Here is a 21,517-nt window from a genome sequence, read left to right on the forward strand (position 1 = left end):
ACTGTCGTGGCTAACACACACACACACACACACACACACACACACACACACACACACACACACACACACACACACACACACACACACACACACACACACACACACACACACACACACACACACACACACACACACACACACACACACACACACACACACACAGCATTTACAGAGCAGGACCGTGTTGTAATAACTCACATTGCATATGCAGTGATCCATGCCATAACTCACAAAATGTCTCAAGTCTACTGTATCATAATAACCCGTTAAGTGTATGCTGCTAGCTGGTTCATATTCATAATAGGCAGTAGCGAAATGGTTCTTCCTCTACAATGGAAATGTTTTCTCTCATTGTGCACTGAAGGTTGGGTCTACACAGTCAATCACACAGCGCTACCCTACAGCTTGTTGTTTTGTCTGTAGGCCATATGTGAGATCCTTTAGCTGGGCCCTTCCAGGCCTTAAGTGGGGATTTTCAGAGCCAGTGGATGGAATTATGAATATGATTCTATAGAGCAGAGTATTGTTGATCTCCAGGACTTAAGCCCTGGTACAAGTCCTGTTACAGCATGTTGCTGAGGATGCCATGGCACAGAGGCATTAGAATGGGCTTTCATGCTTTACCTGTGGAAAAGTGGTGTGGTGAAGTGCTGTTGCTCTAGGGTGATGGCTCCTATTTGTTGATTTTGAGAGGTGTGTTCAGTACAGGCAAGAGTTGCTTGTTAAAACAAGAATAAGTAGCCAACAACTGTTTCCTCCAAAAACCCAGGCTAGACAATATGTGAAAGTGGCGTGTCTCATTTTTGGCGGTTTAAGTATAGTAGTTGTCTCACGTAGCTTTGAGATATGACCAGCTGTTTGTGTGTGTGTGTGTGTGTGTTTGTGGGTCTTTTGAACTTGGCCAGACTTTCTGTGTCTCCCAGATGTTTTATCCCCTTGGTTGATTCTGTGGGATGAGAATGAGTTTGACTAAAAATAAAAAACTGTGCTTTTCTCTGAGTCAGCTGGCTCTTTTTTATTTCAGCAGTTTTTCCCCTCTTTCTTTCTCTGCCTCGGTGGAGGTTTCTATTTGTTTGAGTTGGACTCTCAGACTTCAGGTGTTTCCTTCTGTGTAGAATGAGGGTCAGTTCCACTTAAGTCAGGAGTTGTCTTAAGGTGAAACTGAACTGTCCGGTATTGAAACTGAACTGTCCGGTATTGAAACTGAACTGTCCGGTATTGAAACTGAACTGTCCGGTATTGAAACTGAACTGTCCGGTATTGAAACTGAACTGTCCGGTATTGAAACTGAACTGTCCGGTATTGAAACTGAACTGTCCGGTATTGAAACTGAACTGTCCGGTATTGAAACTGAACTGTCCGGTATTGAAACTGAACTGTCCGGTATTGAAACTGAACTGTCCGGTATTGAAAAGGAACTGTCCGGTATTGAAAAGGAACTGTCCGGTATTGAAACTGAACCTTTGAGAAAGCGTCAGGAAACTAAATGGAATTGAGCCCAATGCTGGTGTGTGGCCAGTGTGTGGGTGTGGCCAGTGTGTGTGTGTGTGTGTGTGTGTGTGTGTGTGTGTGTGTGTGTGTGTGTCACTAACTGCCAAGGTTACAGGTGTGTTTGGCAGCAGTGATTTCAGCACCCTATTTATAATACTGAAGGATCTGATTCCTCCATCAAGAGTTTGGTTTTTTTGTCTGTTCTAGAGGATGGAATGAGTATTTGTGGTTTTTGCATGTGTGTTGGTGAGAGTTAGAAAATTTATGTAGGTCTATTTGTGTGTGTATGTCAGTAAGTTTGTGTGCCTTAATGTGTGTCAGAGGCCTAAACGATAAAACACTCATCCTGAATTTAAACCTTTCACCTTTGAACTAAATTCCCCCCCATCACCCCTCCCATCCTTACCACATCAAACCCTACCCACAGCCCATTCCCCCTCCCATCCCCATCCGTTATCTTAACTCACTCTCTATGGTGCCTGAGGCCACCACATAAAAGCATATCACCCCCACCCCCTGCACTCAGCTCAGCACAGCCTCGATCCCCTTCAATGAGAGAGAGAGTGTGTGTGTGTCTGAGCCCCCAGAAATGTCCCTCTATGCCCCTATCACATTTTTTTATTTGTATTCAACCTTTATTTAACTAGGCAAGTCAGTGCACTGAATACAACGGGTGTAGACTAGAAGTCGACCGATTAATCGGAATGGCCGATTCATTAGGGCCGATTTCAATTATTTTTGGGCGCTGTTTGCCGATTTTATTTAAAAAAAAATATATATATATATATTTTAACACCTTTTATTTAATCTTTATTTAACTAGTCAGTTAAGAACACATTCTTATTTTCAATGACGGCCTAGGAACATTCTGCCTCTTCAGGGGCAGAACAACATATTTTTAACCTTGTCAGCTCGGGGGATCCAATCTTGCAACCTTACAGTTAACTAGTCCAATGCTCTAACACCTGATTACATTGCACTCCACGAGGAGACTGCCTGTTACGCGAATGCAGTAAAGTAAGGTAAGTTGCTAGCTAGCATTAAACTTATCTTATAAAAAACAATGAATCAATGACTGTCATTGCTCCAATGTGTACTTAACCATAAACATCAATGTCTTTCTTAAAATCAATACACAAGTATATATTTTTAACCTGCATATTTAGCTAAAAGAAATCCAGGTTAGCAGGCAATATTAACCAGGTGAAATTGTGTCATTTCTCTTGCGTTCATTGCACGCAGAGTCAGGGTATATGCAACAGTTTGGGCCGCCTGGCTCTTTGCGAACTAATTTGCCAGAATTTTACGTAATTATGACATAACATTGAAGGTTGTGCAATGTAACAGGAATATTTAGACTCATGGATGCCACTCGTTAGATAAAATACGGAACGGAATAAACGTTTTGTTTTCGAGGTGATAGTTTCCGAATTAGTCAAAGGTATTTGGTTCAGAGAGAAATAGTCGACACGTTATAATTCCTGTAATAACTTGCGGCTGAACTTGAAAGGGGTTCTTTCGTTATTTTACCGTTCATGTCTTCCATAGAGAATGTCTTGATCTTCTTCAAATAAGGTCTGTGTTTCGTGCAGGCTTAAACCGCCTCGACGTTTTGATACCCGTGTAAATCTCACTAGGATAAGGTAACGTTTGTCAACAGATTTTCATAAATCCACTCTACAAAAAAAATGATCTTCGCTTATATTTAGCCAATATTGATCAGAGTTACCTTGTCCTATGGATATCTACACAGTGATAAAATTGGCAAGGTGGTTGGTGTAAGCCTACACAAAACACAGACCTTATTTTAAGTGAATCTAAAAATATCCTATGGAATAAATGAAGGAACCGCTTTTCAGATTTTGCTAGAAGGTGTCATGGGAATTATGACTCGCACTTTGGTCGTCAATTCTTACCATGCCCATTATTAAAATAGGATTTCCTGCATATAGAAATTACATTTTTTGTTTTCAACATTCATCACAGGTAACTTAAACTCTATTTTTATTCAAACAGTTGAGAGTATTTGTCTCCTAAGCAGACTCTTCAGTATCATTGTCACTTCAGAGCTGTGTGTGTGTGTGTAAAATGTTCGTCGTCTGGAGGAGAAGAAGAGGACCAAGATGCAGCGTGGTATGTGTCCATAATGTTTTGATAATAAAACTGAACACTGAAACAAAACAATAAACCGACAAACGAACAGTCCCGAAAGGTGAAACACAAAAACACTAAACAGGAAATAACCACCCACAAAACACAACAGAAAACAGGCTACCTAAATATGGTTCCCAATCAGAGACAATGACTAACACCTGCCTCTGATTGAGAACCATATCAGGCCAAACGAGAAACCCAACATAGAAACCCAAAACATAGATAACCCACCCAACTCACGTCCTGACCAACTAAAACAAAGAAATAACACAAGAACTAGGGTCAGAACGTGACAGTGTGTGTGTGTATTTATGTATTATATTAAGTTAAAATAAAAGTGTTCATTGTTCATTCAGTATTGTTGCAATTGTCATTATTACAAAAATGTGCATGTGTGTGTGTGTGTGTATGATATATATATTTAAAAAAACATATTTTTTACACCGGCCGATTTAATCGGTATTGGCTTTTTTTGTCCTCCAATAATCGGTATCGGTATCGGCGTTGAAAAATCATAATCGGTCGACCTCTAGTGTAGACGTTACCTTGAAATGCTTAATTACGAGCCCTTTCCCAACAATGCAGAGAAAAGTAAAAGATTAGCAAAAAATAAAGGAAATACTAACACAATAACAATAACAAGGCTATATACAAGAAGTACCGGTACCTAGTCAATGTGCAGGGGTACGAGGTAGTTGAGGTAAATTAGATAATATCTACATGTAGGTAGGTAGGTAGGGGTAAAAGGGACTAGGCAATGAGCATATACTGTATAATAAACAGAGTAGCGGCAGCGTGCGTGCGTGTGTGTGTGTGTGTGTGTGTGTGTGTGTGTGTGTGTGTGTGTGTGTGTGTGTGTGTGTGTGTGTGTGTGTGTGTGTGTGTCGTATGTGTGGGTAGAGCCTGTGCAATAATAAAAAATTATTGAATAAAGGGGGTCAATGAAAATATCCCATAGTTGTGACTGGAGAGGGTTGTGCTTGGTGCGGAGGTGAAGAAGTAGGAGGGAGGTGAGCTGGGTTAATAAGCCCAGGACATGCTCCTGATCCTGGGGGAGCTGTGGTCCTCTGGGCCCCTGTACCCTGGAGGTGTGGAGATGGGGCTGGCTCTTTTGTGTTCTAAGACGGGAGGTAATGAGAGCCGCTGATTTAATGTCAACCCCAGGCAGGGAGAAAGATCCATTCCTCTCTCTTTCTCTTTTATCACTTAATCTTTTATTCTCTTTTTCTTGCTGGCTGTCTCTGTCTTCCTCTGTTTGTTTTTCCCTATCTTCCTCTCTTCCCCCTCCCTTCTCTCTCTGTCATAAATAAATATGTAGGACAATGGAACACATACTCTGTCAGCCATGTGGACTGACGGATGGATGGTTTCCTGCTTGTCAGGGTCAGTGTGTGTGTGTGTGTGTGTGTGTGTGTGTGTGTGTGTGTGTGTGTGTGTGTGTGTGTGTGTGTGCCATTATGCTCTGGCACTGCTTCCCATCCTGTCTCATATGTACACACACACACACACACACACACACACACACACACACAGACACACACACACACACACACACACACACACACACACACACACACACACACACACACACACACACACACACACACACACACACACACACACACACACACACACACACACACACACACACACACACACAGAGACACACACACACACACACACACACACACACACACACACACACACACAGGAACTCAACTCAACTGTAGTATGATATAGCGTCCCTATAAACAAGACTAGTGTCTCCAGCCTCCCCATGTTAGCAGAACTCAACACTCCCACACACAGCTCTGGCACGATAGACAGCTACTGGACTGTCTCATAACCTCTCTCTCCTCTGTCTCTTCCCCCCTCTCTCTCTTTCTTTCTCTACACACACTGAGTGTACAAAACATTAAGAACACCTTCCTGATATTGAGTTGCACCCCTATCCCCTTTTTCCCTCAGAACAGCAAGTGACTGTGTGACTGGCACCCGTTGTCTTTCTCTCCTCTCTGCTGCAGTGACCATCACAGAACATCATCAGTGTTTATCGTGCTCACCATGTTGCTAAAGCTGCAACATAATTACAGCCATTTCTGACTGAAAAGTTCTGCTACCAAAATCACTCATTTGTTCAGGAAAAACATTCCCTATTCCTTCAACCCTTGCTCTCTTCACATGACTCATGTATGCATCACATGTGAACAATTGGGCCTGACCTATAGCATATCATAATCACATCAATAAATTGGTTATAACAAACTCTGAACACTGTAACACATGCGACAGCAAAATGGATGCAGAGGATGTGAGAAACTCGAAACGAGAGAATGTTTACTGGTTGCTCAGGAGGTAAAGGGGAAGTCAGATGTGTGGAATGAATTTGACTAGTTGTGGAAAATAGTTCAAGAAAAAGAAGGTGCAAGCTCTATGTGTACGAAACAGGTGCAGTTAGATTACAATATACTTTTTCTGTCCATTTGGAACAATGTAAACAACACTAAATACAGTTGAAGTCGGAAGTTTACATACCCTTAGGTTGGAGTCATTAAAACTCGTTTTTCAACCACTCCACAAATTTCTTGTTAGCAAACTATAGTTTTGGCAAGTCGGTTAGGACATCTACTTTGTGCATGACACAAGTAATTTTTCCAACAATTGTTAACAGACAGATTATTTCACTTATAATTCATTGTATCACTATTCCAGTGGGTTAGAAGTTTACATACACTAAGTTGACTGTGCCTTTAAACAGCTTGGAAAATTCATGGCTTTAGAAGCTGGTGCACTTCACAAAATAGATGGCATCATGAGGATGGAAATTTATTTGGATATATTGAAGCAACATTTCAAGACATCAGTCAGGAAGTTAAAGCTTGGTCGCAAATGGGTCTTTCAAATGGACAATGACTCCAAGCATTTCTTCTAAAGTTGTGGCAAAATGGCTTAAGGACAACAATGTCAAGGTATTGGAGTGGCCATCACAAAGCCCTGACCTCAATCCCATAGAACATTTGTGGGCAGAACTGAAAAAGCATGTGAGAGCAAGGAGGCCTACAAACCTGACTCAGTTACACAAGCTCTGTCAGGAGGAATGGGCCAAAATTCACCCAACTTATTGTGAGAAGCTTGTGGAAGGCTCCCCGCAACGTTTGACCCAAGTTAAACAATTTAAAGGCAATGCTACGAAATACTAATTGAGTGTATGTAAACTTCTGAGCCACTGGGAATGTGATGAAAGAAATAAAAGCTGAAATAAATCATTCTCTCTACTAATATTCAGACTTTTCACATTCTTAAAATAAAGTGGTGATCCTAAGACAGGGAATTTTTACTAGGATTAAATGTCAGGAATTGTGAAAAACTGAGTTTAAATGTGTTTGGCTGAGGTGTATGTAAACTTCCGACTTCAACTGTAAATGATAAGAGTACCAGTGAGTCTGTAATGTTTTTTTGTAAAGCCTTAATTACAGCAGACTAAAAACAGTTGCATTCATTTGTGAATGCAAATTAGAGATATTTAATGGTTTAGGCCTATTTAATGTTTGCGCTAATTATCCAATGGTCACTTTATTTTAAAACTAAAATAATTCATTTCCATTTCAAATCATGAATGACTCGTATGTAGCCTATTTAAGAATTTAAATATCGTCCGAAGTAAGTTACGGTATTAAGACTAAACAGGGTGCGCTCTTAGGCCTACAGCTTGATAGTGGGTATGCAAGGCTGCTATACTAAGCCTACTTATGATAATGACTTTACTTATTATTAGTAATAAAACAATAGGGAGGTCAGGGAAAACTGAGGTATATTATTCTTATTATAAGTAAATAAATATCAGACATCTTGGAACAGTGGTAACAACACAAAATAAATGAGAAATATTATCAGAGAGGCTGTTCTAACAAAAAAAGAGTGTAAAGCCTTTATTACAACTTTGCACAGATTTAAAAACAGCCAAATTTGTGAAATTGTTTATGTGGTTGTGTGAGGCGGAATTAGTAGGCTATTAAACAGACTCAGATCCTACCTCTGTTGCCTGTTTGTCCTATTTCTGTACACATACAGAACCAGTCAAAAGTTTGGACACACCTACTTATTCCAGGGTTTTTATTTTTTTAAATGTTCTACATTGTAGAATAATAGTGAAGACATCAAAACTATTAAATAACACATAGGGAATCCTGTAGTAACCAGAAAGGTTTTAGGGGTGGTATACAGAAGATTATTTGGTAAAAGACCAAGTTCATATTATGGCAAGAACAGCTCAAATAAGCAAAGAGAAACAACAGTCCATCATTACTTTAAGACATGAAGGTCTATCAAAGTTTCTTCCAGTGCTGTCTCAAAAACCATCAAGCGCTATGATGAAACTGGCTCTCATGAGGACCGCCACAGGAAAGGAAGACCCAGAGTTGCCTCTGCTGCATAGGATAATTTCATTAGTTACCAGCCTCAGAAATTGCAGCCCAAATAAATGCTTCACAGTTTTCAAGTAACAGACACATCTCAACATCAACTGTTCAGAGGAGACTGGGTGAATCAGGCCTTCATGGTCGAATTGCTGCAAAAAAACACTACTATAAGGACACTAATAAGAAAAAGAGACTTGCTTGGTCCAAGAAACAAGCAGTGGACATTAGATCGGTGGAAATCTGTCCTTTGGTCTGATATGAGATTTTTGGTTCCAACCTCCATATCTTTGTGAGACGCAGAGTAGGCGAACGTATGATCTGTGTGTGATTCCCACCGTGAAGCATGGAGGAGGAGGTGTGATGGTGTGGGGGTGCTTTGCTGGTGACACTGTCAGTGATTTATTTAGAATTCAAGACCCACTTAACCAGCATGGCTACCACAGAATTCTGCAGTGATACGCCATCCCATCTGGTTTGTGCTTAGTGAAACGATCATCTTGTACTGGGTCAGTACTAGTACTGTTTTCACCCACAGGACTGCCGCTGACTGGAGGTTTTTGTTTGTTGTACTATTCTCTGTAAACACTAGACATTGTCGTGCGTGAAAAGCCTAGAAGGCTGGCGCTCAGTCGCTTAGAACGCTCAGTCGCTTAGAACGCTCAGTCGCTTAGGTCACTTTATCCTTTTCTATTGTTCAATTCGAACAGTAACTGAATGCCTTGATGCCCGTCTGCCTGCTTTATATACAGTGCCTTCAGAAACTATTTACACCCCTTGCCTTCTCACATTTTGTTGTGTTACAGCCTGAATTTAAAATGGATTGTTTGTCACTGGCCTAAACACAAAACCCCCGTAATGTCAAAGTGGAATTATGTTTTTAGAAATGTTTACAAATGTTATAAAACATGTATAGCTGAAATTTCTTGAGTCAATAAGTACTCAACCCCTTTTGTTATGGCAAGCCTAAATAAGTTCAGGAGTAAAGATGTGCTTAACCAGTCACACAAGTTGCATGGACTCACTCTATGTGCAGTAATAGTGTTTATCATGATTTTTGAATGACTAGCTCATCTCTGTACCCCACACATACAATTGTTTTTGAGGTCCCTCAGTCAAGCAGTGCATTTCAAACACAGATTCAACCACATAGACCAGGGAGGTTTTTTAATAGATGGGCAAAAATAAAGCAGACATTGAATATCCCTTTGAGCACGGTGAAGTTATTCATTACACTTTGTGTGGTGTCTCAATACATCCAGTCACTACAAAGATAAACGTGTCATTCCTAACTCAATTGCCAGAGAGGAAGGAAACTGCTCAGAGATTTCACCATGAGGCCAATTGTTACTCTAAATCAGTCATTTAACTTTTTGTCCTGAATACAGTGTTATGTTTAGAGCAACTCCAATACAACACATTACTGAGTACCACTCTCCATATTTTCAAGCATAGTGGTGGCTTCATTATGTTATGGGTATGCTTGTAATCGTTAAAGACTGGGGAGGTTTTCAGGATAAAAAAGAAACAGAATGGAGCTAAGCACAGGCAAAATCCTAAACGACAACCTGACTCAGTTTGCTTTCCACCAAACACTGGGAGATGAATTCACCTTTTCAGCAGGACAATAACATAAAACACAAGGCCAAATCTACATAAAAAATATTTTATAAATTTTGAATTCAAGCTGTGACATAACAAAATGTAGAATAAGTCAAGGAGTTTGATACTTTCTGAAGGCACTGTAGCAAGCCACAGCCACGTGACTCACTGTCTGTAGGCGCAAACCATTTTTGTGAACAAGGTGGTGTACCTAATAAACTGGCCACTGTGGTGTGTGTACACTGAACAAAAATAAAAATGCAACATGCAACAATTTTAAAGATTTGACTGAGTTATACTTCATAGAAGGAAATCAGTCAATTGAAATTCATTAAGTCCTAAATATATGGATTTCACATGACTGGAATACAGATATGCATCTGTTGGTCAATGTGGAAGTCCTGGGCTGGCATGGTTGCACGCCAGCGTGGTCTTTAGTTGTGAGGCTGGCTGGACGAACTGCCAAATTCTTTAAAACGATAGAGGCGGCTTATGGTAGAGTAATGAACGTTCAGTTCTCTGGCAACAGCTCTGGTGGACATTCCTGCAGTCAGCATGCCAATTGCACACTCCCTCAACTTGAGACATCCGTGCCATTGTGTGTGACGTCTGCATATTTTAGTGCCCTTTTATTGTCCTCAGCACAGGGTGCACCTGTGTAATGATCATGCTTTTTAATTAGCTTCTTGATATGCCACACCTGTCAGGTGGATGGATTATGTTGGCAAAGGAGAAATACTCACTAAGAGGGATGTAAACTAATTTCTGCACCAAATTTGAGAGAAATAAGCCTTTTGTGCATATGGGACATTTCTGGGATCTTTTATTTCAGCTCATGAAACATGGGACCAACACTTTACATGTTGCGTTTTATATTTTTGTTCAGTGTATATGATATCTGTGTTATGAGTCAGCAGCAGGTGTTGTCAATCAGGCATGACTGGACTTGACTGTACCTTTCTATCATACCTGAAGACAGACAGACACACAGATGGTACACTATCATTTAAATCCCTGTTTCAGTGAATACTTCAATTTCAAACTTGTTGATGAACTAGTAGTTTGCTTCCCTCCCTCCCCTCTCCTCCCTTTCTCTCATTCTCTCTGTTCTATGGTCCCTTCCAACCATGTGTTTAGCTCCTAGTGTGAAGGAATGGGCAGCCAGTCTTTGGTCTGGTCAGTTAACAGGCTGAAAAAAGAGAATCATTTATCTTGGCAGACTAACTGGAACACAGAAGGTGTAGGCTGTCATTGTAAATAAGAATTTGTTCTTAACTGACTTGCTTAGTTAAATAAAGTTTAAATAAAAATTGAATAAAAGAAGTTAGGCTATTCTACCAAATGTTTCACTCCATTGACTTCATCAACACTGGAGAATGAGAGACAGAAGGAGGATAAGGTAGATGGGAAAAAGGAGGGAGAGCTGCGGATAGAGAAAAAAGAGGACGAGACCGAGGTAGAAAGAAACCAAGAGGAGGGAGGGAGATGAAGGGAGAGAGAAGTTGAGAGGAGGGTTTATGGTAAACAGTCACTAACGACATAACAGGGTGTCCTAATTGGCCTGTGTGTTGTTGGTTAGGTGCTTCAGTGAACAGCTGGCTATGCGGCTTCTTTGGGCTGAGGGCAGCAGGGTCATGGAGAACCCCCTTTACTATCTCTCTCTCGCTCTCTCTCACACACACACTGTCTCTGCACCACATGGGACCCACCCAGTAGGTCTTTTATGTGGTTGGTAAGGGGAGGTCATTTAGGGGAAGGCGGTCAGATACAGCACCAGTTAAGTCTTCACTGTCTTCCTCTCCACTTCCCTCTTTCACTCCTCCTTCTTCCTGCTCCTCCTCCCCCTCCACTTCCCTCTCCTCCTCCCCCTCCGCGTCCCTCTTCTTCTCTCTGGTGTTATCGATAAGTTTCCTGTTTGAATTGGTTAAGTATGACAGTGTATTTTGGGTTCTGTAAGGAATTGTTCTGTTCCTCTCTGTTCTCCTTAGTCAGGGAGGGGTGTTGATGTGGCTGCAGTAACTGATGCCATGTGTGGTTTTACGTTTACAGTTGGGCTGAAGGTAAAACAGGAGTCACTCGGTCCACACCTGGAGAACATCAGTCAGTGTGGTTTAGATAGCTACAGTATGCTAACAGTTGATGTCTCTCTCTCCATAGTATCTTGACCTGTAGCCTAGCCATATGCTACGCTAGCAGATATTTCACCTCTATGAAGTTTAGTCTGCAGCTGCTCATAGACAAAACAGGTCTCTTTCTCACACACACACCACACGCACGCACACACACACGCGCACGCACACACGCACACACACACACACACACACACACACACACACACACACACACACACACACACACACACACACACACACACACACACACACACACACACACACACACACACACACACACACACACACACACACACAGTAGCCTCATTGTGTTAGTTGAGGTCCCCCAGACAACCGGTCACACACACGTACACACATGCGTACGCACACACACATTGTCTGTGACTCCTCTGTGGCATCCTCTGTGGCATCACCGAGTCTCTTTTAAAATGGGCTTTAAAAAGACTAACACACACAGGAATATTATACCTGATTTCTGTGTGATCATATCAGTCCACCCTGGGTCACTCTCTCTGTGTCACTGTCTTTGATTGGCTCTCTGACTGGTATCCCATTTCCCCCTGCAGCATGTGTCTAAAACCTGACCACAAGGGATTCTGCATGTAGGTTACCCTCTCTTTCTCGCTCTCTCTGTATAATGTGTTTCTTGTGACGTATAGTACAGCAGCCATAACTGCCATGTCTTACTGGGCTTCTCTGATCCTTCACAGACACCACATAGCCATGCACTGTGTCTCAGCTGTTCTCTGATCCCTCACAGACAGCACACAGCCCTGCTCTGTCTCAGCTGTTCTCTGATCTTCCCAGTCACCACACAGCCCTGCTCTGTCTCAGCTGTTCTCTGATCCTTCACAGACAGCACACAGCCCTGCTCTGTCTCAGCTGTTCTCTGATCTTCCCAGACACCACACAGCCCTGCTCTGTCTCAGCTGTTCTCTGATCCTTCACAGACAGCACACAGCCCTGCTCTGTCTCAGCTGTTCTCTGATCTTCCCAGACACCACACAGCCCTGCTCTGTCTCAGCTGCTCTCTGATCCTTCACAGACAGCACACAGCCCTGCACTGTGTCTCAGCTGTTCTCTGATCCTTCACAGACACCACATAGCCCTGCTCTGTCTCAGCTGTTCTCTGATCCTTCACAGACAGCACACAGCCCTGCACTGTGTCTCAGCTGTTCTCTGATCTTCACAGTCACCACACAGCCCTGCTCTGTCTCAGCTGTTCTCTGATCCTTCACAGACAGCACACAGCCCTGCACTGTGTCTCAGCTGTTCTCTGATCTTCACAGTCACCACACAGCCCTGCACTGTGTCTCAGCTGTTCTCTGATCCTTCACAGACAGCACACAGCCCTGCACTGTGTCTCAGCTGTTCTCTGATCTTCACAGTCACCACACAGCCCTGCTCTGTCTCAGCTGTTCTCTGATCTTCCCAGACAGCACACAGCCCTGCTCTGTCTCAGCTGTTCTCTGATCCTTCAGACACCACACAGCCCTGCTCTGTCTCAGCTGTTCTCTGATCCTTCAGACAGCACACAGCCCTGCTCTGTCTCAGCTGTTCTCTGATCCTTCACAGACAGCACACAGCCCTGCACTGTGTCTCAGCTGTTCTCTGATCTTCACAGTCACCACACAGCCCTGCTCTGTCTCAGCTGTTCTCTGATCTTCCCAGACAGCACACAGCCCTGCTCTGTCTCAGCTGTTCTCTGATCCTTCAGACACCACACAGCCCTGCACTGTGTCTCAGCTGTTCTCTGATCTTCACAGTCACCACACAGCCCTGCTCTGTCTCAGCTGTTCTCTGATCCTTCACAGACAGCACACAGCCCTGCACTGTGTCTCAGCTGTTCTCTGATCCTTCAGACACCACACAGCCCTGCTCTGTCTCAGCTGTTCTCTGATCCTTCAGACACCACACAGCCCTGCTCTGTCTCAGCTGTTCTCTGATCCTTCAGACACCACCCAGCCCTGCACTGTGTCAAGCCTCAAGTGGCTGTCTGGTCTCTGTGGCTGAGCAGGTGATGCGTCACTGCTGAGTCACTTTCATGATAAAATGGTGACCTTGTGCTACAGGTGAAATCCGAGGGTGTGTATTTCCTTCGATGCTCTCCCAGTCATGTTATGTACGCTTGTCTCTTCCTTTACCTCATTACTCACTCTCTCACTTCACTTCTAGTGTAAGTGGATCCCTCTACCAACTGTCTCTCTCTCTCTCTCTGAGTTTTGATCTCAGTAGCTGCTGATATCCTGAAGCTATGGTGGATCAGGTTATAAGAGTGCACTGCACAGCATGATTGCCTTTGATTATTGTGTCAGTATGTTGAAAAGTATATCTGTACGAAACTGAGTCAGTATTACTGGGTTCATAAAGGGAGAACAGGTTTAAGGCAGGATACTAGTGTGTGTGATGTTGTGCTCATGGATGGGTGCATTCTGCAGTCTGTACAACCCTGTTTCTAATGAGCATTTTAAACGCTTCTGAGACATTATGTTCCATTCTTCATGATGTAAGGTGAAACCTTTGCCCCATTTGATGTTGACACATAAAATCACGCACTGCAAACACAGTCTTCTCCAGTTGAGGTTTTTGTCTTGGAGGCTAGATGGGGGTTAAGGTTAGCTTTTAGGTTTATTTAGGTCATTCTCAGCGTTCCCTGTGGTTACCATGGTGCCAGCCTTCTAGTCTGTAGTCCAACCTAAAGCCTGAAAACGGTTATGTGTGAGAGAGAGAGTGTGTATTTTGCACGATTTAGGATACCAATGACGTTTCTCATGCTACTAACGCCTGTTAATTAGACATCAATTGGTTTGGACTGTGTGAAAGGAACTGATGGTAACAGACAAACACACATACACATACTGAGAGAGCATAAAGTAGCTGGTGGAGACACAGGAAAACTGATGGTAACAAACAAACACACATACACATACTGAGAGAGCATAAAGTAGCTGGTGGAGACACAGGAAAACTGATGGTAACAGACAAACACACATACACATACTGAGAGAGCATAAAGTAGCTGGTGGAGACACAGGAAAACCCATGTGGCAGTGTTTTCTTCTCTGCGCGTCGACTCATGCCTTCCCAACCACAGCCTGCTTCAAAGGCCGTCACTGTGTGTGTGTGTGTGTGTGTGTGTGTGTGTGTGTGTGTGTGTGTGTGTGTGTGTGTGTGTGTGTGTGTGTGTGTGTGTGTGTGTGTGTGTTTTCTTACATATTCATACTCTATGTATTTGTTCTGGTTTTTGTTTCTGTAATGTATTCTAAGGCTGTATTTGCCTTTGTGTGCTTGTCTTTAGTGAATGAGGGTCTTTGTCTGTCAGTTGTGTGTGTGTGTATTATATGAGTGTATCCATCCATAGAAGAAGACAGGCGGTAAAGTGTCTCCCTAAGCTGTTTTTTGTCCTTGGGGGATTGAGGGATCACTGAAAAGACGTGGGAAACGTCCGAATGAAAAGGAAGGAGAGGAAGAAGGAGAAAAGGGAGGAAGTCCTTGTTCTGCATGCTATGAGTAGGTCCTGTTGGAACGTGTGTGTTGGCACAGTCGTTGCAACTCCGTCCTGCTTTTGGCACGTCCCAGACTGCTGGCGTACAACGACAGAGAGAAGTAGCAGGTGAATGTGAGAAAGGAGGAGTGTGAGACGGTCGCAGCTAAGGAGAGGGTTAGAAAGGAGCCTGAAGAAGTATGGAAAGAGGGACCCAACATAATGGGAAAGAGAGAGTGAACGATTGGGGGGTAAAGAATGCTAGAAAATGGTGAGAGAGGTGGATAAACAGCCCTGATATTGTGTGAATGAGTGTGAGGCGACAGTAGAGGTTATTAGAACTAGGAACAGTGTGAAAGACAACGTGCTGGTGTGAATTAGCGGGTTGAAATCAAGGAACTCTTAACCTCCCTCCCTCACTCTCTCTTTCCTTCTTTCCATGACTCTTTGTCCCTTTTTTCTTTCTCCCCCTCACTCTGTTTCACTTTCCCTTGTCCCTTCATTTATCTTTCATTTATATGCCTTATTTCTCCCTCTCTCCTTCCCTTCTCTCTCACTCCTGTTAGTTGTTTCACCAGTCCAGAGAGACCTTCTCCTCCAGTGACATGTCTACCTACTTTCCCTCTGCTCTGGGTGACTGGCCTGGCTGGCTGCTCCTATCACTGACATCCTGTCCCCCCCAGTCCTAAACCTGTTTCCTCCCCTGTCCCTAAGCCTATCCGCTCTGCCCCTCACCAGAACACCAGACCCCATACACACTCAAAAGAGGAGGTGCTCTTAATCTGACAGCTGTCTCAGCCAAACAGATCGCTCAAATCCCCCCCTTTGTCCCTGTCTGTCACAGCTTTCCGTGATTGTTACCTAGCACAGGATGTGACATGTGTTCACTGTCGTTTCCTGTTAAAGGGAAAATCCACTCAAAAATTATCTTTTGGTATTTTCTTTCATTAGTCCACTGTTGATACAGTCCCCAGATGTTTTGCATGTCAGCAGTCAAGTTTTCAAGATATTGGACTTTCAAGAAGCAAAGTGTCACCGGTCACATTATCATGATGATGCAGAAAAGAAGGGGGAGCATGGTGGAGTTAGGAAAATGGATTCAATAGCTTTAGGAAGTTGTCTTGTCTGTCTTCCCCCAAAACAACTCGTCTGTTCTGAATCTCTGCATATCTAACGAGACATGGGGTCTGCTGGTTTCTTCGATTGTTTTTCTGAGTCGGACATTGAGTGGTGTTCTCTGAGGCTGAGTGCAGTTTGAAAGCCGTCTAATTTGATCAGTGTGAGAGCACTCTGTATGATATGAAAGACGGTCTGTCTGATGGGGCTGAGGAGGAGAAGAGGAGGTTGATGAGAGGAGAGGATGAGAGGAACTACTTTTGGTTGACCAACGCTTGACCGCCAAAAAAACCTGCTTATCCTTTATCCCTGATATTGTCAACAACACACAGCCCACACTAACCTAATTAGAAAAGTGTTAAAAGAGTGTGAGGTTGAGGGGACGGGGTGCACCCCTCATAATTGAAAGGAGTGCAGGGGGAGACCCCTTCAGCCTCCGTAACCCAATTAAGGAGGCGACGAGCTATACCTCATCCCCTTGACAACAACGGATAGCAACCACATCACCATAGCAACCTGGGGATTGGGGGGGTCACTGGTCAGGTCCTCTTGAATGTCCCACACCCCTCACACACACCCCTCTGTATGTTACGGCCCATTTGATTGGCCTGTGTGTGTCAGTGTAGTGTGTATGGGATCTCGGCACGCGTGCGGTGAGGCGGCACAGAGGTGGCCAAGTGTGGAGAGTGTGTGTGTGTCTGTGTTGAGCACGGAAAGAGTGTCTGTTGGAGGGAAACTCTGCAGCGTTAGTGTTTGAGGCTACTTGGTGTGTGTGTGTGTGTGTGTGATTGTGCTAGAGTTTAACAGTACATGATGTTTATAACAGAATAGTGTGTGTCCCCTCTGTGTAGCTCAGTGTGTGTGTATATGGGCTTAGTGGACACAGTCATGCCTGCTAGAGGGATGAAGATTTGGGGCCACAAGAAAAGGAAGAACCCCCATGCAGGTAGGAAGTGTTTGCGTGCCATCTGTGAGCACACCTTGTTGTTGTTATGTGTGCCACTTGCTGTGGTGTGTACTACCGTGCTTGTTAACACATGTTCACAACATCACCAGAGTTTTGCCTTGGATCAGAGATGTAAATTAAGATGTTCACAGACAGACAGTCAGCGTGAGAAAGTGTGAACCAGAGGGAGAAGTAGATGGAGGAGGAAGAGAAAGTGTGATATGAGAGAGAGAGAGAGAGATAAATGAGATTTAGCACTTAACGTATGTCTCAGTGATGCTGAGAGACTAGCTTGTGAGCTTCAATATGTAGTGTTGTTGGTAGTATGCAGTCATGTTCATAGTAAATGGAGTTACATTGATGTAGCTGTAATAGTTACTTTTCTATTAGAATAGTAGTAACTTTCTTTGTGAGTGAATGGATTTGCACAGGGATGACGTTGAGTTTGAAGGAAGACACTCACCTGACATTGGAGGTAGGCTTTCTCCTTCATTTACAATTAGACATCCTCTGTTATAGACACCTTTTAACACACAGCTTTCAGATTCTAGCCTGCTATCTAAGGAGATATGATCTTTTTTATTTGATATTTGTTGGAATATTATACTAAAATCTGCCAATAACTTTTTCTCAAGTCATGTTGTAGGACTTAATTTCATTTGTTTGGCCTCGAAGATGTGGCTACTATGTTGCAGTGAATGTTCTGGTCTGCTTGGTGATTGCCTTGAGATGGGCTGACTGTCCACTGCAGAACAGTACACATCGTTCTGTTCTGAACACCATCATGGACAATACGGTGCCTTTAAGCTTTTCCGTATTAATTTGGTAAACATAACTAATTAAGATGATAAGGTTGGTTAACTGTATCTCTTTGTAAATAATGATTACTGACAGATTAAATAGATGTATGTGCAAGAATACAGTACATAGATTGATTTCTCATTGATGGAGTCTCAACAATAAACCTGAATGACTGGCTGTTGAGGGTCTCACTCTCAGGGGCAAGTGTGTGTGTGTGTGTGTTGGGATGATTTTATATAGTTAAATAAAATATTGTGATATTTGAAGTTGACAATATACAGTACCAGTCAAAAGTTTGGAGTACTCATTCCAGCATTTTTTTTCTTTATTTTGACTATTTTCCACATTGTAGAATAATAGTGAAGACATCAAAATTCTGAAATAACACATGGAATCATGTAGAAACCAAAAAAGTGTTGAACAAATCAAAATATATTTTATATTGGAGATTCTTCAAAGTAGCCACCCTTTGCCTTGATGTGTGTAAAGTTTTCATCAAGGCAAAGGGTGGCTACTTTGAAGAATCTCCAATATAAAATATATTTTGATTTGTTCAACACTTTTTTGGTTTCTACATGATTCCATATGTGTTATTTCAGAATTTTGGTGTCCAAACTTTTCACTATAATTGAACTTTACAAATCAAAACGGTTCAGTCTTATCAGTTAGGTTGTATCAATATGTTGATACAGCCTGACTTATTTTTTAAACCATATTAAGATTATATAATGAGAATATGACTATAATATCGTAAATAAAATTTAATAACATTAGTATCTAGTTATTAACTTCGCAAAATGATTATACTGAATATCGCCATATTTTGAGTAGCGTATTGTAGAAGAGGTCTGCCCAAATCTCAGCCAACCCTAGTGTGTGTGTTTGTGTGACACACTGCTGATACCTCTTTTGTGTGATGGAGGAAAAGTAGATATTTGACTGATCTGACGTAGACAGCTTCACTCACCCCCCCCCCCAAGCATCCCTCAATTATCCCACATCATTTTACCCCCCCAAGCATTCCTCAATTATCACACACACACAAACAGCTTTGTCCCTTCCATGCTACACTCCTGTAAGGTCTGTGATTTCTTGTCTATTATTGTACAGTGGTGTTCATTCATTAGTACTTCTAGTATCTCTCTCACTCACACCCCCTTCTTTTCCCTCACTCTCTCATTTACAGTGAGCTCCAAAAGTATTGGGATACCCCGCCTCCCACAAAAAAATGCTAACTTCTCCTGTTATTGTGATGGTGAGAGGTTAGCATGCCTTGGGGGTATGAAATTTGTGTGTCTAACTTTCTCACTCATCATTCTTCACGATTCATTCAGGACTATCCGTAATCATGGTAGCATCCACATTAATGTAGAAGTGTTAAAAGTGACTCAAATGCCACAATACATTATTTACCATTCATTTCTATTGGGCACAAAATAATCTGAAACACAACCAAAACAAACAGCAAATGCATCCAACAAGTTTGTAGAGTCACAAGTTTGATGTAATCATTGCTTACTTAGAATATGGGACCAAATGCTAAGCTTTTGACTATATGTGGTCCCCTAAAATGGGGGGGACAGGACACTATGTACAAAAAGTGCTGTAATTTCTAAATGGTTCACCCGATATGGATGAAAATACCCTCAAATTAAAGCTGACAGTCTGCACTTTAACCTACATTTAACCTCCCGTTTTTGCATAATTTCAAATCCAAAGTGCTTGAGTACAGAGCCAAAACGACACAACATTTGTCCTTGTCCCAATATTTTGGAGCTCACTGTGGTCGTTCTTTTCTCCTCATGGTTCTCATTCTTTTTACTCTCTTTCTGTATTTTTCTTTGCATCTCTGTTTCTCTCTCTCTCTGTTTCTCTCTCTCTGTTTCTCTCTCTGTTTCTCTCTCTCTGTTCTCTCTCTCTGTTTCTCTCTCTCTGTTTCTCTCTCTCTGTTTCTCTCTCTGTTTCTCTCTCTCCCTCTCTCTCCCTCTCTCTCTCTCTGTTTCTCTCTCTCCCTCTCTCTCTCTCTGTTTCTCTCTCTGTTTCTCTCTCTCCCTCTCTCTCTCTCTGTTTCTCTCTCTCTCTCTGTTTCTCTCTCTGTTTCTCTCTCTCCCTCTCTGTTTCTCTCTCTCTCTGTTTCTCTCTCTGTTTCTCTCCCCCCCAAAGAAAGACCATGTGTCAGTCAGCAGGCACTAGGTTATTAGTACAGCATTACTGTATGTATGTATCATGATTCCAACTGAAAGCAATGAGAAGTTTTTTAAAATATTTTTTTTATTTAACTAGGCAAGTCAGTTAAGATCAAATTCTTATTTACAATGACGGCCTACCTAAAGGCGCCTGCGGGGACGGGGGCCTGGGATTTAAATAAATACAATATAAATATAGGACAAAACACACGTCACAACAAGAGAGACAACGCTACATAAAGAGAGACCTAAGACAACAACATAGCAAGGCAGCAACACATGACAGCACAGCATGGTAGCAACACAACATAACAACATGGTAGCAACACAACATGGTAGCAGCACAAAACATGGTACAAATATTATTGGGCACAATCAACAGCACAAAGGTCAAGAAGGTAGAGACAACAATACATCACACAAGCAACCACAACTGTCAGTAAGTGTGTCCATGATTGAGTCTTTGAATGAAGAGATTGAGATAAAACTGTCCAGTTTGAGTGTTTGTTGCAGCTTGTTCAAGGCACTAGCTGCGGCGAACTGAAAAGTGGAGTTACCCAGGGATGTATGTGCGTTGGGGACTTTTAACATAAATTTAGAAGAACGTGGGGCCTAGGATTGAGCCTTGGGGTACTCTCTTGGTGACAGGCAGTGGCTGAGACAGCAGATTTTCTGACTTTATACATTGCACTCTTTGAGAGAGGTAGTTAGCAAACCAGCCCAAAGACCCCTCAGACACCAGTACTCCTTAGCCGGTCCACAAGAGTGGAATGGTCTACCATATCAAAAGCTTTGGCCAAGTCAATAGAAATAGCAGCACAATATTGCTTAGAATCAAGGGCAATGGTGACATCATTGAGGACCTTTAAGGTTGCAGTGACACATCCATAACCTGAGCTGAAACCAGATTGCATACCAGAGAGAATACTATAGACCTCAAGAAAGCCAGCCAGTTGATTATTGACAAGTTTTTCCAACACTTTTGATAAACAGGGCAAAACAGAAATAGGCCTATAACAGTTAGGATCAGCTTGATCTCCCCCTTTAAATAGAGGAGGAACCGTGGCTGCCTTCCAAGCAATGGGAACCTCCCCAGAAAGGAAAGACATGTTTGGCAATGATAGGGGCAGCAACCTTAAAAAAGAAAGGGTCTAAACCATCTGACCAATATGTTTTTTGGGGGTCAAATT

The 21,517-nt window shown here is 42.5% G+C and overlaps 1 protein-coding gene across 3 annotated transcripts in view; it reads left to right on the forward strand.

Annotated features, from left to right (window-relative positions):
• nhsl1b (NHS-like 1b) overlaps positions 1–21,517 on the forward strand; it is a 159,860-nt gene that overhangs the window by 18,654 nt on the left and 119,689 nt on the right. Inside the window, exon 1 of one of the 3 annotated variants that reach the window (XM_055885192.1) lies at positions 16,986–17,340. The exons of 1 other annotated variant lie outside the window; for it this stretch is intronic. In XM_055885192.1, the coding sequence (XP_055741167.1) occupies positions 17,262–17,340 (79 nt within the window). In that variant the 5' untranslated portion in view covers positions 16,986–17,261. Of the gene's footprint in view, positions 1–16,985; positions 17,341–17,404; positions 17,816–21,517 lie in introns of those variants that run through there. One more of the 3 variants, XM_055885193.1, reaches the window with a different exon arrangement.

Source organism: Salvelinus fontinalis, chromosome 27, assembly GCF_029448725.1.
Source record: "Salvelinus fontinalis isolate EN_2023a chromosome 27, ASM2944872v1, whole genome shotgun sequence".
NCBI lineage: Eukaryota > Metazoa > Chordata > Actinopteri > Salmoniformes > Salmonidae > Salvelinus > Salvelinus fontinalis.